Source organism: Palaemon carinicauda, chromosome 7, assembly GCF_036898095.1.
Source record: "Palaemon carinicauda isolate YSFRI2023 chromosome 7, ASM3689809v2, whole genome shotgun sequence".
Lineage (NCBI taxonomy): Eukaryota > Metazoa > Arthropoda > Malacostraca > Decapoda > Palaemonidae > Palaemon > Palaemon carinicauda.
Window position 1 is genome coordinate 9,135,954 of NC_090731.1, and position 16,595 is coordinate 9,152,548.

Consider the following 16,595-nt stretch of genomic DNA (forward strand, 5'->3'; position numbering starts at 1 on the left):
TTTCCTACTAGAATTATAAGAAAACTATATAATTTTATTTGATTGAATTACACAAAATTACTCTATGATTTTCCAATTCCCTCACGAATGTTTTAATTATCAGTTGAATGTCACAAAAATCTAAGACAATTTCTTCGTCCACAAGATGACTATTCCTCCATACATCATAATAATGGCTTCAATTGTAGGTACAGTCTTTAGAGAGAAAGCATTAACTGTCATTAAATGCATATTATCAGGTTCCACTTAGATTTAAGAAGGAAAAACCTACAGTATACATCTGCAGTGCCTCTCGTGTCTCGAGATCAAACCAATTACAAGGAACAGAGCAGACATCAGTCTCCCACCTTGCTGGACCATTTCACCTACTCAAATTCTACTGGTGAGGAGATATGCATTCCAACCTCACCCTCCATGTTCTAAAAACAATCATTCGTAACCCAGCCTAAACGAGGGTTATCCAAAAATCAATCCAGACAGTGTAAGGAGGAGGTAAGAGGTATGAAGCCTAGATAATTCAGTATAGACTGACCATTCAGGGTTGAGTAATGAATGTACTCTCAAATACCTGCTCTCTGGAGGTCGCCAAACAACGATGAGGGGCCTGAAGAGGAAAATGTCCTTTAAGTTGAAGTATTTCTGTATTATTACTATTACTATCATAAAGTGCTCCATTATTCTTATGAAGTACCTTAACCAGATTAACAATTCATATATACTTCTATAGCAGGTCAACCTAAACAAGTTAAATTCCGGGAAGTTCACAAGTTTATCCTGGATAAAGAATGCTCTTAAAATGAAGAGCTACAAATTTTAAACAGGGTAAAGTTGATTGGATTGCACTTAACTGAGTATTCAAACTCAATCTCATAAATATCTAACTGGTTTGATACAACATTGAAACTAGCTAAAGCAAAAATGTAATGGTTTATACAATTTTTTTCTATTTTCATATAGCTATGTTATTTAACGAAACTTTACGGAAGAATACCTAACTTCATGAAGCCTGAAATCGGAATGGATACAACTAGAATGATACAACATGATGAAGAATCAAAACATATTTATTTTACTGCAATAAGTTTCATTTCCAAAGGCAGCAAATATAAAGAGGGTGGTAGCAAGAACAAGCCATGTGGAGAACTGTCGAGCATCTAGCTTCAAGTAAGATCCACACCTGCTCTCTGCTACTTGCTGGCTCACACCCTGAGACAGTATGTGGTATCAAGAACATCACAATAAATTACGTAGATGACACGTGCTTTCTGTCATTAAGAAATTAAGTTATACTGTATTCAACATCATCTTCCATGCTGACTCAGAATATGAGCCTTCTGTAATGGATAACCAACAGCACATACGGTTTGCAGGTCCCGTTATTAGAAGCAATGTTCTGCAAAGATTAGAACACTTAAGGCTCTACAGGATATATCCCTTTGATGAAAAATGCCTGGAATTACCTGCTCAAGTGATACACTTGGCTGGTTTACATTGAAATGGACAATTAATAACTTGTGTATGTGGTCCTTATCATGTTTTGTCAACTTGCCTCTGAAGTGTACTTCAAGATCAGCTAAGTACAGATTGATAAGCTCTGCTAACATGAAGTACTACAGGAGGCCTTTCTCAACAACCTTTTGATTCTTGTGAAAGGTATTTCACAGATAGTAGTACATGTCTATTGTTGTACTGACATGACTGCAGTCTTTATAAGAAAGCTTTTGCTTTCATTTATCATTGTCTGTATCAAGTTATTAAGTGAAATTAAGGAAGCTGCAATTAGAACACAAGGTAGAAAAAATAACTGTAAGGTGAAATTTCCCTAAATTATAATTCAAGTTGAGTAAATCCTGTTTGTAATTTAACTAAAAGATATGAAGATTTTAAGAACTTACAAAGAAAAAAAAAGCTTTACGTAAAATGAAAATGAGCTAACTAATTCATAAAGTATTTACAATTTCCTCATTAGAATTCATGTGATTTTCCCCAACATGAGACAGACTTTTACAAGTCACTTGCACAGACAGCCATTTAATACAGTGTAAGACATGCAACACTCAAATTTCTGATACTCTAAGTCACTAACAGCATTGTGAATGTCATGAATTATTAGGACAAAAGTATATGGTGAAATCATTTCAGCAGTCATCTATGGAGGGCATTCACTACATGCCACACCATCTCATCACTAGAGGTACACACTTGGCATAATTGACAAATCTTTGTCCACAGAACAAAACTAAGTTACATTTGTTCTTAGGATCAGTGTTTACGTATGACTTATTCACATAGTTACACAAAAGAGCTAAGGTGAGACAGCTGCAGCATGGCTTTCGCCATTACCTGTACAGCCTTGTCAATACCTTAAATAAGCTCTGTGGTGAAACATTTCATAACTTGAGAGACGAAAAACTCCATACTTGTAAGATTCATTGGCTATCTTAGCTCAGTTTTAAGATATTTTATCATATTTAAATCATCACAAGTTATTATTCATGGTGTCATAATGTCCTTATCAGTTGGATACTACGGTCTTATTACTTATTAAAACCAGACAAAATAATGTGCTTATACAACTAAAGTCAATTTAATTCAATAACCACATGGATTATGGACTTGGACATAAATTATGAAAACTATGATAAAGCAGTGATGCCTACCAAGGACAATATAAAAGAAAATCAAAATGCCAAAAGATACAAGCCTTTCTACACCTATCAAAAGCCCATTCATAAACAGCTGTTATTCAGCTTGTGTAAATTTCAGAATTTCATTTGAATTTCTTGCAAGCAAAAACATTTTTAAAAGGAATACGAAGATCATCTTGAGAGAACAGTAAGGAACATACAAAAAAAAATATGTTTCTTACAAAAATATCCTCAACTTAAAAATTACTGTACATAACCAATTCCACTTCCAACATGTCAAGAACTAAAAATACAATCTCAATATCCCTAACCACATAAGAGTTACATTATTTTTAGGAGAATTTAAGAGGATTTCTTCAAACACTATATTTCATATCAAATCCAAAGCAATTAAATAAAAAATGAATACTGATATGTATAAAATAAAGCATTCAAGCTTTATTGAGAGCTATTCTTTTTTTTTTTAGAACATAAACATTTGAATGAAGCATACTTTAAGTCTAATATAGTTAAACCTTTATCAGCACTCACAAAACATTACTAATGATAAAACAAAAATATCCACAATATTTGTTCATCATTTGTTCAGTTTCTGTAGTCATCAGTCCTTCAGTAGCATTGTTAGGTTACAGTATTTCAGTGATAATCTACAATCAAGTATAGCAAAAGGTTCCATCATTAAGATGGTTTTACATCATTCATTATAAGTTTCACAGTGGGGAAGTCACCTTCAATGGTTATATATCAATTGCAAGACTACAAATATGGTGTTGTCATCAATAGGAGAGGTGAATTATTTCAAGGAGAACCTTCATATGTCACCAGCTGCAGCTGAGCTTCAGTACTTAAATACAGAACTGGTAGTAAGGCATACATGGAAGTGGCCTAACCAGTTTCACTGCAAGCATCACATACTGGTAGGGAGGCCATCCCTTAAGCTCTTACCATCATCAAATCATTTAGTTGCCATTCACAGCTGGTTGGTGAGGCCTACGAGGCTGCTGTGGGGGGCGACGCCCTGGGGACTGACGGGCAGGAGTGCCTTCATGTCGCGGGGGTCGTCTACGTGGAAGTGTCCCTTCCCTGCTTGGTGGTCGATCAGGGTGACCCCGTCCACCTCCACGACGACCTCCTTGATCGCCTCCGGCATTGCGTTCTATATTGTTACGCCCTGAAGGTTGGGACTCCCAGTTTTCTCCTGTAGATGCAGCCCAGCCTTCATCACCTCCCCAACTCTCATTTGCCGAAGTGCTCCAACCTTCATCAGCAGAAGTGCCATCACCGCCTTCAACTCCACCTCCTCGGCGACGGAACTTTCGGTGACGACGCCTTCGCCTTTTGCCCTCGCTGGTTACAGACTCTGAATACGAGAAATTGATTACCGTATTTGTATTAGAACTAACCGTATAATGATATTTTCTAATTTATAATCAACAAGTTACCATTTCCAATCCTAAAATAAATATTTTATACAAGTGTGTAAAATGAAAATGAAGTAGTGAGAAACAAAATGTAAATACTGTACTAGGATGCCTGTGTAGTTTGTGTAATGACGAGAATGCATGGTGTGACATACATAAAATGAAGCAAACTAATGAGCAAAGTTGTAATATTTAAACTAAATTAGCACAGCCAACACTGAAAGTGTGTTTATCTTAACAGGAACGTGTAGAGCACCGTAAACTTTTAGACAAGGATCTATATGCATGGTAAATACAGTAGCAGAAACGCACAACAAAGCATTACTGTATGAGAGGTGTAAATATACCACCCAGGAAATCCCATCAGTCCTCTAATTACACCTTAAATAAAGCCATAGGAATTACTACCAGACTAAAAATAGTGTAGTTATAAAAACAGAACTGAGACATGGGAAGGTAATTATGGATTAATGTCAAACTTTATTGCAACTCTAACATGAAAATACGGTCTCTTTAAATATCATGACCTTTCCTAAAGTGCATAATACAGCTAGCAATGGGAACCTCATCAATTACTTCATAAGTTTTCAAAGCAAATCCAATGGATATTATTAAGGGAATTAAGAACAATTGGGAAAAATTTCGCCGAGTTAAGTATCAAAACAGAAAAATATCCTATCATTTTTCAATGATCAATCTTTTAAAAGGAAATTGGGATTTTTAAGACCATAGATGGAAGATGATAAAGAAGAAATGGTTGGAAATTCAACTTCATGGATTCACTACATTATTGGAGATTTTTATTTACCAGAAACTTTACAGGAAGCACCCGTGTAACATTATTACTGTCACCTCAAGTCATCAGTCCACATCCACTACAGCACTAGAAACGGAACTTGAGACTCAAATAACTCAATAATAGAAGTTATTCAATTTTATGTGTGAGACAGTTCATCATCACAATTCATCCTCATTCGTGATCTCAAAAATTTGTAACCAACAGACAGTGAAAATTAAAAACAAGGAAATACAAAAGTCCTAATCAACTTAACCATAATCTACAAAATTCCCTGTATTGTAGATCCTCAATAATTTATTTACAACACCTACAGAATTCCCTGTACTGGTCTATGGTATTAAAATTCCTACGGCAAGGCAGCTAGAAATCTGGGAATTAGGTTGTACCTAAGATTTATATTAGAATTACGATTTATCTGAAATATGACAATATCAACTAAACTAAAGTAAATGATTTGAGTATTTCTACAGATACAAAAGATCCCATAAAGCACAGTATTTCACAAACAAAAATTACTTTATAAAAAAACCAATCACACCACCTCCTTGGACTTGGCTCAAGAGCTAAAACCACAGGTTTCTTTGACCAATACAATGAGCTGTCCTTTCAAACATCATAACAGTACTATGAATGACAAACCTCGATCAAGACTGCCTACGCTTCCAGTTTCAGTGGCATCTAGCACAGTTTCTTCTTCGTCTGCCACACGTCGTCGATCATCATTGTGACGTCTCGCAGTTCTGGGAGGCAAAGAGGCATCACCTTCATCCCAATCTGGGGTTCCTTGCCGAGACCAGGGTGCTGTAACGTCAATATGTGCTTCAGTAGATTATGTATTTAGTTTATCATAGTTCCCCATAAAAATCAATAACCAAATGTTACATTTCAATTTAAGAATGATAATAGGCATAAATGTAAATCATTGTACTCTTTAAACTCATATATAAAAATTTAAAGAGATTATTGACAATTAGTACTGTACCTTATCATATGATCATATCACCCATCATCAAATTATAAGTCCTTAGTCAATATATTAACCCTTTTACCCCCAAAGGACGTACTGGTACGTTTCACAAAACCCATCCCTTTATCCCCATGGACGTACCGGTACGTCCTTGCAAATAAATGCTACAAATTTTTTTTTTCATATTTGATAATTTTTTTTAGAAAATTCAGGCATTTTCCAAGAAAATGAGACCAACCTGACCTCTCTATGACAAAAATTAAGGCTGTTAGAGCAATTTAAAAAAAAATATACTGCAAAATGTGCTGGGAAAAAAATAACCCCCTTGGGGTTAAGGATTGGAAATTTCCAAAGAGCCTGGGGTAAAAGGGTTAAACAATTATCATGGAAAGAGAGTGGCAGCAGAAATCCAAACCTTAAATGGTATCATGCACCATCAACTAACTCTATGTATACTTAACAGTAGTGTAGACAAAAATACTGAATAGCATCTAATGGAGTAAATAAATCATTTAAGAATTTAATGTTATAACATACTTCAATTGTTCATATCACCTTTACTAACACCATACATTGGTGTGAATAACAAAAATTACACTCAAAACGGGATTTTGACGAAGAAAAAATCTATTTCTGGGCGAGAGACCCGTGTCGCCCAGTGAAATACTCCTAAAACACCATTTCTAAGGTATATAACTGCTATATATTACCAGAGAAAAAATTGCATGGGAATGCCAGGTTGAACCCAGCTCGTTCACCTGTATAAGGTGTCGGTATAATACTTGGGCGCGATAAATCACAACCAGAGGCCTCGCACCATTTAGATATCTCCAGTCAAAATTCCCGAACAGCGAGGTGCCGTTCGACCTCGTACTACTACTACTAGACAACCCACGCCAGTGATGTCACTCCTTAAATAGCACGCAGTTTGTTAACCATATTTTGTGTTGTGTGTGAATTTCGCTGGTTTTTCTCTGGGTTGCGGTAGTATAGTGGGTATCACCTCCAACTCTCATTTTGTAGGTTACAAGTTTTAGACTGACATCTGGAACAAGTTTTCACTAGTGTTCACGACCTTGCTGACCGAGTCAGGGATAAACGTTTTTGGAAGCCCTTAGCTTTACTTTTAGAGTAGTTTGCAGCCATTGCCTGGACTTCCCTTGCCCTAGCTTGGGTAGAGATGGGGCTTTGGTGCTGATCATATAGGTACAATACAGCATATGGTTGGTCTCTAGGCTATTATTGTATCGTACCTCTGCCATTCCGAACAATTAAACACACACTTCTGATCTTTACGTCTTCTTACATCAGGTTACTTATTACAAATAAAAAAAAAATCTTATCTTTTTTCCATCAAATTTAGAAAATGTTTCTTCCTGCAAAATAACTCTGAAGTAAAATAAAAAAAAATCATGAATACTAGAAAATGTTTACCTATTAAAATTATTGTTACTTGGTTTGAAAAGTGATGTTACTTTAAACATTTGCTCTTCCTTGGGTTTTTCACAATCATGTTTAGTATACAGTAATAAGTAATATCACTGCAAAGTCTTGTCACTTCACATGTTCCAGGATTTTTTCTAATTTACCAATCAATATTATTTGTTCTTTAATATTTTATCAGCAATGTTGTCATCTTGTTGCTTCCAGAAATGCATCTAAAACTTTAGCTAAAATATCTTAAGCCATCAGCGGTCAAGGCCACATAGGAAAAAAGACAGATTTCTCACTGACATATAAGGGTCATTCATTAACAGTACCTTTTTATCATCTCTTCACCAGCTTTGTCCTACAATGACAATTTACCATAATAATGTAACTGATCATCCTATCTAGATATTCTTCCTGCCTCGATTATCACGGATTGGAGTTTGGCATCTTGTGTTTCTGTTAGGATTCCTCTACCTAACCTGTTAGGTTTCTTGAGGCCCCAATATACAGTAGAACCAGCAACTCGAACTCTATTCGAGAAAACTAAATTTCCAATTTGCCCCATCAAGAGAGAGGGATGGAGGATTCAGATGAACCTTGTTAAGACAATGACATATTCTTTGCAGAAGCAATTACTGTATGATTAGATACCCATCCATCCATATACCAAGGCACTTGCCCCAATTTTGGGGGGTAGCCGACATCAACAAAGAAACAAAACAAAAAGGGGACCTCTACTCTCTACATTCCTCCAGCCTAACCAGGGACTCAGCCGAGTTCAGCTGGTACTGCTAGGGTGCCACAGCCCAACCTCCCACATTATCCACCACAGATGAAGCTTCATAATGCTGAATCCACTACTGCTGCTACCTCCACGGTCATCTAAGGCACCTGAGGAAGCAGCAGGGCCTACCGGAAAAATTTTATGGAAGGCCATTGTTGATGATGAGTTACCCTCAGAGATTTAAGACTTGACCATTGCTAAATCACAATCTGATAATTCTTAAGCATGTAATGGTGAGGATGAAAGAATGTGATACTTGCCGTAGCTATGACTAACTGACGGGTTCCTAACTCCTTACTCAACCGGACACTTTGGAAGTTCTACTACATTCAAGAGTGTTCTTCGAATACTTCTTTTCCTTCCTTGACCGCTAAAGTTATTTAATTGAATATTCAAATTCATTCTTGGTTGGCTCAGTGATTACAATGTTATGGGGTGTATTATTATTATTATTATTACTATCCAAGCTACAACCCTAATTGGAAAAGCAAGATGCTATAAGCCCAGGGGCCCCAATAGGGAAAAATAGCCCAGTGAGGAAAGGAAATAAGGAAATAAATAACTGAAGAGAACAAATTAACAATAAATCACTCTAAAAAAAGTAATGTCAAAAGAGATATGTCATATATAAACTATTAACAACGTCAAAAACAAATATGTCATATATAAACTATAAAAAGACTCATGGTTTTGGAGTACATAATGTATGCACCCAAAAAATCTAGGCATAATCTAGAGAGAGGAAGATCTAGCACCCAGATAAAAGATAGATTGACATTTCTTGGCAGTGGTGTAGAATTGCACCAGTCTAATGGTCAATAACATGAAGATTCCCCACTGTTATCTGAAGTGACCAATACAGTCAATCATATAATTCAGACATATTCTTATCTTCATCTAGTCCATTATGAGAAATATATATGTATTAGAGTCTAATGCATATATATTTTTCATTATGACTACAGTTGGACACTGTCTAATGATTAGACAGTATCCAACTGTAGTCATCCTCTCAATAACATAAAACACAAAAACATGGTTACGGTAAGACATACTGCACAATAATTTTACAGGGAATTAATGCACCTCTGTGTGCTCATCACAATATGTTAATAACAGTGGAGCAAAGAGAGGGGAGCTTTAGTCGATATTTCTACCAGTACCAAATGAATCCCAAGGATGAGTCCCTGACTGATATTCCGGAAGATAATCGATTAATATTTCAATCTTTTTGAAAGACAGTTGGTATTCTTATACAATATACAGCATGGCAGTTTTTACACAATGTACATCCTCTATTTATCATCAATCCATTAACTTGAAATCATTTAAAAACATTCACACTAATTTTTTAACCCTTTTACCCCCAAAAGAACGTACTGGTACGTTTCACAAAACCCATCCCTTTACCCCCATGGACGTACCGATACGTCCTTGCAAAAAAAATGCTATAAAAATTATTTTTTTCATATTTTTGATAATATTTTGAGAAAATTCAGGCATTTTCCAAGAGATTGAGACCAACCTGACCTCTCTATGACAATAATTAAGGCTGTTAGAGCAATTTAAAAAAAAATATACTGCAAAATGTGCTGGGAAAAAAATAACCCCCTGGGGGTTAAGGGTTGGAAATTTCCAAATAGCCTGGGGGTTAAAGGGTTAATACGGCATTGACTGCTACTATCAATCTGTACTTGGCCTATGGACCTGACACCTTATGGCCTTTGGCCCTCAACATAAAACATCCATCAAAAATTCTGCAAGCCCTAATTTGGAAAGGTGGTAATTATTAAATCAAAAAAAGGCCTTTCAAGTCAATAAGCTTTTTAGTGAGTTACTTATGAGAATTTTAATTGGACTTGTGTGGTTACTTTCATTACAGTACAGTCAGACCTTAAAATTTGCAGGCGCTAAGGAATGAATGCTGAAAAAATGCAACTAATTGATGTTACCTTAATGACATAATATAACTAAAAAAAAAAAAAAAAAAAAAAAAAAAAAAAAAAAAAAATATTTTAGCCTTGGGACAAGACAAAATTCAATAGCATTTATAGTTATACAACACAAAATACAGGAAATATTCAGTTATTAAACACCCAATACAGGAAATATTCAGTAATTAAACACCCAATACAGGACAACGAAGAGAAAAGACAAAAAGCAATTATTACACAAGGAAATTAAATTTCACTTATATAACCAGTATCTGTCTTGCCCCACTCTTTACTATTACATTAACTAGTAAGTACAGTAGTACTATATTTGATATTATTCAACTTAATCCTCTCTTGTCTTTTCAGTTAAGGTACACACACATGTGGGAATGCATAATAACTGAAAAACAGAAAATGAGATTGCGCCGCAACATTTCTATCTAATGCTATCCATGTGTTTACAAAATAATTAGAATACAGTCAAAACCCTAGACGTAAATTCCTATAAATTCTTATATCTATTAGTGATCTCCTTCAATAAACGAGCATTATCTTATTTATAAGTGTTACTGTCTTTTTCTGAAACAGAATCCCAAGAAACCAAATATGATTTATCTGTCAAAAACTATTCTAGATGGTATATCACTAAAACCTAGCATTCCTATCATTTTATGGGTATCCTTTAAAGATTGAATGAGTTGGTTTGAAACCTTAAGCTTTTGTATAGTAATTGAAGCTTTCTTACAGTCAACAAGCACTTGATGAAGATGTAGAAGCAACCACATTATCCCTTGGCAAACCAGTGTCAGGTTGTGTAGTTATGATTTCAAACAAATAATCGCCGTCAAGGTGAAAAAGATTTCATTCCTGAAGGCCATGGGGAAAATGAACTGAATCCTGAAACCCATGGCGAGATCAGATGTCACTGCCATCTTAGGAAGGATGGGCAGACAGCTGGCACTCCTACATAAAACACCAGCATTGGCTAGCTCTAAGCCTCCTAGCACTGAGCTCCGGGAGTCTAATTCTGTTTTCCTTCAGGTCTTGGCTAGCATTTGCAGTCAATGGCCTTGGAAAACCAACCTATTCCACTTCAGAGGGTCGGGTCACTACCCAAGACCTACTCTGTAATCCCCCCAAACTTAAGACATCAAGGTTGGAGCTTCCTTGGTCCAGACTGGTGGTAGGTCTTTACTTTATTATTATTATTACTATCCAAGCTACAACCCTAGTTGGAAAAGCAAGATGCTATAAGCCCAGGGGCTCCAACAGGGAAAAATAGCTCAGTGAGGAAAGGAAATAAGGAAATAAATAAATGAAGAGAACAAATTAACAATAAATCATTCTAAAATAAGAAACGTCAAAACAGACATGTCATATAATAAACTATCAACAACATCAAAAACAAATATGTCATAATTAAACTATAAAAAGACTATGTCTGCCTGGTCAACAAAAAAGCATTTGCTCCAACTTTGAACTTTTGAAGTTCTACTGATTCAACCACCCGATTAGGAAGATTATTCCACAACTTGGTCACAGCTGGAATAAAACTTCTAGAGTACTGCGTAGTATTGAGCCTCGTGATGGAGAAGGCCTGGCTATTAGAATTAACTGCCTGCCTAGTATTACGAACAGGATAGAATTGTCCAGGGAGATCTGAATGTAAAGGATGGTCAGAGTTGTGAAAAATCTTATGCAACATACATAATGAACTAATTGAACGACGGTGCCAGAGATTAATATCTAGATCAGGAATAAGAAATTTAATAGACCGTAAGTTTCTGTCCAACAAATTAAGAAGAGAATCAGCAGCTGAAGACCAGACAGGAGAACAATACTCAAAACAAGGTAGAATGAAAGAATTAAAACACTTCTTCAGAATAGATTGATCACCGAAAATCTTGAAAGACTTTCTCAATAAGCCTATTTTTTGTGAAATTGAAGAAGACACAGACCTTATATGTTTCTCAAAAGTAAATTTACTGTCGAGAATCACACCTAAAATTTTGAAAGAGTCATACATATTTAAAGAAACATTATCAATACTGAGATCCGGATGTTGAGGAACCACCGTCCTTGACCTACTTACAATCATACTTTGAGTTTTGTTAGGATTCAACTTCATACCCCATAATTTGCACCATGCACTAATTCTAGCTAAATCTCTATTAAGGGATTCACCAACTCTAGATCTACATTCAGGGGATGGAATTGATGTAAATTCTACCACATCCTCATAAACCAACTTAATGGCAATTCATATGAGGATGTAAGAGCATACTGACGACAATGCAATAAGGGTTGCGGGGATATTCAACAACAATATGAAGTAAATCTTGTAAGGTTGGATATCAAGCAAAAAAGAAACCAGGAACTAAAGTATAGATAGTTAAAAATTGAGAGCAGCTAGGGGTGGGAAGGATGCTGCTTAAATTTCTTAATAATGTATAGTGCATCATTTAAGGTGAAATGATGGCACTACCCTTCTTACATTGATGATACTGTATTATGTTACAACCACAACCTTACCTTGCCTCCCCTCTAGTTAAGTACAGAGTCAATCTGGAGGTTGGGTATGGATAAGTAATAATAATCTCCTTTCCTTTCGCTTTAATCTAATCACGAAGCATACTACCCACAGAGGAACAGTGAGAATATGCACTCCTCACTAGAATCTATAAATTACAAAATTGTCCCTAAGAACAAGACACGAAGAGAAGGTGGATCATGATCATCCAAAAACAATTCTCATGCAACACAGTGCAGCAAATGCTAAAAAATCCAGAAAAAAAAGACATCTTAAAAACCCTAAAATCTGTATAAGCAAATAAAAAACCTGACATCTGGAGAAGAGGAGCACACATCATAGTTTCATTTTAACTTTTAGACTAATGCAGCTTTCTAGACATGTGCATTATCATCGTTGTTAGATGCTAGTTTCACTGCTGACTCGAGGCATTTGAGTACTGGATTGGAAACAAAAAGAAAACGGGGGAAATCTCTTCTATTTTAGGGAGGAACGTTGACATTTCAAGGTTCTAGAGACGAAAGCAACATGAACATCAGGTGCATATACAAATTAAAAAAAAATTTATTATTACTGTCAAACTGTGTTATTCATCTTTACTACATTGGGTTAGTTCATGATTTTGATTTAACGTTTAAATAGGGATATTTTCTCGGGGAGTTGCAACATTAATGACAAGGGTGGTTCAAGTGACTTTGTGGAAGCCGAAGGATTGTGTTTTGTTTCATTGTTTTGAGGAGTATTCAAAAATAGTTATTCTTAGAATTATGTTTAGGTGTTATGGTGGAACAAGGTAGATGATCAGTTACATGAGGTTAAGGATAGCAGAGCGGTTTAGCCTAGAGTAAGCTCGTCCACTGGTTCATCTTGCAATTTCTCTACAAGAATTAGGGTAGGTGTTACTACTGTGCTATTTCTGCTGAAATGAGTCCCTTGTCTAGTGTAGCCTCAAAGGACACCGTTAAATCCAAACAATGGAAAAAACCCGTCCTGTAATTTCCTTTGAGAAGGATACCGTTAAATGTAAAAAATTATTAAGTCTCTCGTAGTTTCCCTAAATGAGGATTATACGGAGCAATAACTTGACTCATAAGATATACCCTTAGGATATGTATTCTTAAAACACATTAGTTAAGGCAAGTTCATACTGTTCTCTGTCATTTGACGACTTTTTAATTTAACTTTATTTTCGTGCCCAAGAGAAAAAAATGATTTTAATCAACAGCATAGCAAATTTTGGCAATTTTTCTTGTATTATAAAATAATGTAAATGTCTGCCCTTGAGAAAAGAGAGGATTTTTTTTTCCCCCTTCTTTTAAAGAAATTCAAGAGGATATATCTCTTGACTCAGATGTGGCGGTTTCCAAAGGCTATGGATTCTTTAGATACGTAGATACTCGTTTCTTTGAGTCACTTGTATACCATCCATCCATATACCAAGGCACTTCCCCCAATTTTGGGGGGTAGCCGACATCAACAAGAAACAAAACAAAAAAGGGGACCTCTACTCTCTACGTTCCTCCAGCCTAAACAGGGACTCAGCCGAGTTCAGCTGGTACTGCTAGGGGGCCACAGCCCAACCTCCCACATTTTCCACCACAGATGAAGCTTCATACTGCTGAGTCCCCTACTGCTGCTACCTTGTATACAGTATGAGGTTTTTCCAGTTTAGCTAAACTGACTTTGGTACAGGATCCTCGATCAGCACTTGAATTGTATTCCACTATACAGTTTCAGATAAATTGTAATTCCAAACTAACTACAACTAGTTAAGTGGAAGGCAATACACTTAACTTATCCAAGGGAATGTTCTTTGAAATAGAGTTCCGGGCATCCTTCTCGAATGCTTTACAGGAACGATGGGGTGTAACTATGATCTCCTCCAGTCATAGAAACGGTTGAAGAGGGGATCAAAACTATAGTCCATTTCTTTTAGCGATGCATATTTGCACCGACTTGCAGCGGTGCCCTTTTAGCTCGGAAAAGTTTCCTGATCGCTGATTGCTTAGAATTATCTTGTCCAACCAATCAGCGATCCGGAAACCTTTCCGAGCTAAAAGGGCACCGCTGCGAGTCGGTGCAAATATGCATCGCTAAAAGAAATGGACTATAGTTATAGATTCTTCAGGATCCAATATCTCTAATAATACGTCGCAGTAGCCTATTAGAAATGTACATGACTTGCGTTCTGTTGGTCGAGAGTTGAAGCACCACTCCAGCCCAACAGTTTTTAGTAGCGTCTACAACCTTACCGATCTTCTGGACTGGTTGGTTTGGGAGGAACCTAAAGGTCTACCTGCAAAGTTATCAGCAATTTAGGGTTGTGGTAGCCGATGTGGTAATGTCCTTGACTGGTGAACGCCACACTGGGGTTCGAGTCCTGTTCAAACTCGTTAGTTTCTTTGGTCACTGCAATCTCACCATCCTTGTGAGCTAAGGATGGGGGATTTGGAAGTGCCTATAGGTCTATCGGCCGCGTTATTAGCAGCCATTGCCTGGCCATCCTTGGTCTTAGCTTGAGTGGAAAGGAGGCTTGGGCACTGATCATATGTATATATGGTCAGTCTCTACGGCATTACCGTGCTTGACAGGGCAATGTCATTGCCCTTGGCCTCTGCCATTCATGAGCTGCCTTTAAACTTTTAAACCATTGCCTGGCTCTCCCTGATCCTACCTTCGGTGGAGAGGGGCTTGGGCTCTGATCATGTGTATGTAATGCATGGTAGGTCTCTAATACATGCCCTGTATTGTTTTTGTCATTTATGAGTGACCTTATTAGAGCGTGGTGGTGTTTTAAGATGGCAAAAGAAGATTTAAACCAGGTAAGAATCCCAAAGCCAGGATACACCCAGTCATATGCTTTCTCATCCTTTAGTGTGTTGGGGATCCAGAGTTGGAGGAAGCCAAACGTGAACATATTAGCAATTTTGCTCCAGAAGAAATGGATATGTTCTATTCACCAGTTTCAGATAATACAACTTGGTAGCTTGGTAGCTGTTATGCCAGTTAGATAATACAACTTGGTAGCTTGGTAGCTGTTATGCCAGTTAGGGTTTCTCCAAACAGCAGTACAACTCTGGTGGAACCTTTTTAGTAATGAAGCTTCTAGTGTCGGAGTGTCCCATCAGGCTGCCTTACAATCTCTATCTTTTCAGACAACCGTTTTCAGGGTCAGTTCACCCATAAACCTACTGGTTTAGTCTAACCAGATTTCTATTCATCAAATTCTAAGAACAATGTAGTTTTTCCAAGTCCATCCCCCAATTAGCACAAATCAAGTAGTTTGGAAAGCTTTTTGAGTTTCTTTATTTCCAAATATATTCAATTATAAGATTCTATACTGTATATTAGGTATATTGGACAATTCATCAGGCAATCTCCAGTAGTCAATTCAATGTAGATGATTCCAAGAGGACATGGAAGTCATAAAAACATACTGATCAAATTGGAAAGTTGTATTACCCCTTGAGGGTATAAACGATTATAGGTCCATGTATGATATTGTACTCAAATATCTAGGACAAGACTTTATCCTCTCCCGGTATTTTTAAGAATGTATTCAGGGTTTCTTTTAGTTGAAAAATTTACGGTTGTCAAAAGGAATTATTGGAATCTATATGTATTGTTAAATTCTAAAATTCTCTTTGAACTTTGGGAACCTCCTCTTTTCACTGATCTTACAAATAAAGCACTTTTCCTTTTAGCATTAGGAAACTTGCTTTTAAGCATTAGCAAAGGCTTAACCTATTGATGGAATGCTGGCATTTTCTAATAATGTAAGTTTTGGAGACGAGAAGACTTCATCTCTTACCTATGGTACCTTCCGAGATAATTATCATTCTGTGACAAAAATGTTAGCCTCCATTTTCGCAAATTCCATTTTTTTATAGGAAATTCAGTGATACAACAAAACAAATTGGGTCCTGTGACAGTTGTTAAGTTCTTATCTAGACAAGACTGAAATGCTAAAAGTCAAATTTCCAATTAGTTTGTGAAATGATATTTTCATAATAAAATAAATTTTTGAATATACTTACCCGCTGGTTATATAAATGAGCTATAAAAGAGCTCTTTTATATAA

General features: G+C 36.4%; 1 protein-coding gene across 2 annotated transcripts in view; it reads right to left on the minus strand.

Annotated features, from left to right (window-relative positions):
- The window catches only part of Fmr1 (synaptic functional regulator FMR1), a 114,963-nt gene that overhangs the window by 380 nt on the left and 97,988 nt on the right, over positions 1 to 16,595 (minus strand). For both annotated transcript variants that reach the window (XM_068376526.1, XM_068376525.1), the window contains 2 exons: positions 5,508 to 5,669; positions 1 to 4,008 (listed from right to left, as the gene is read on the minus strand). The exon at positions 1 to 4,008 is cut by the window's left edge and continues 380 nt beyond it. In XM_068376526.1, the coding sequence (XP_068232627.1) occupies positions 3,608 to 4,008; positions 5,508 to 5,669 (563 nt within the window). In that variant the 3' untranslated portion in view covers positions 1 to 3,607. The remainder of the gene's footprint in view (positions 4,009 to 5,507; positions 5,670 to 16,595) is intronic.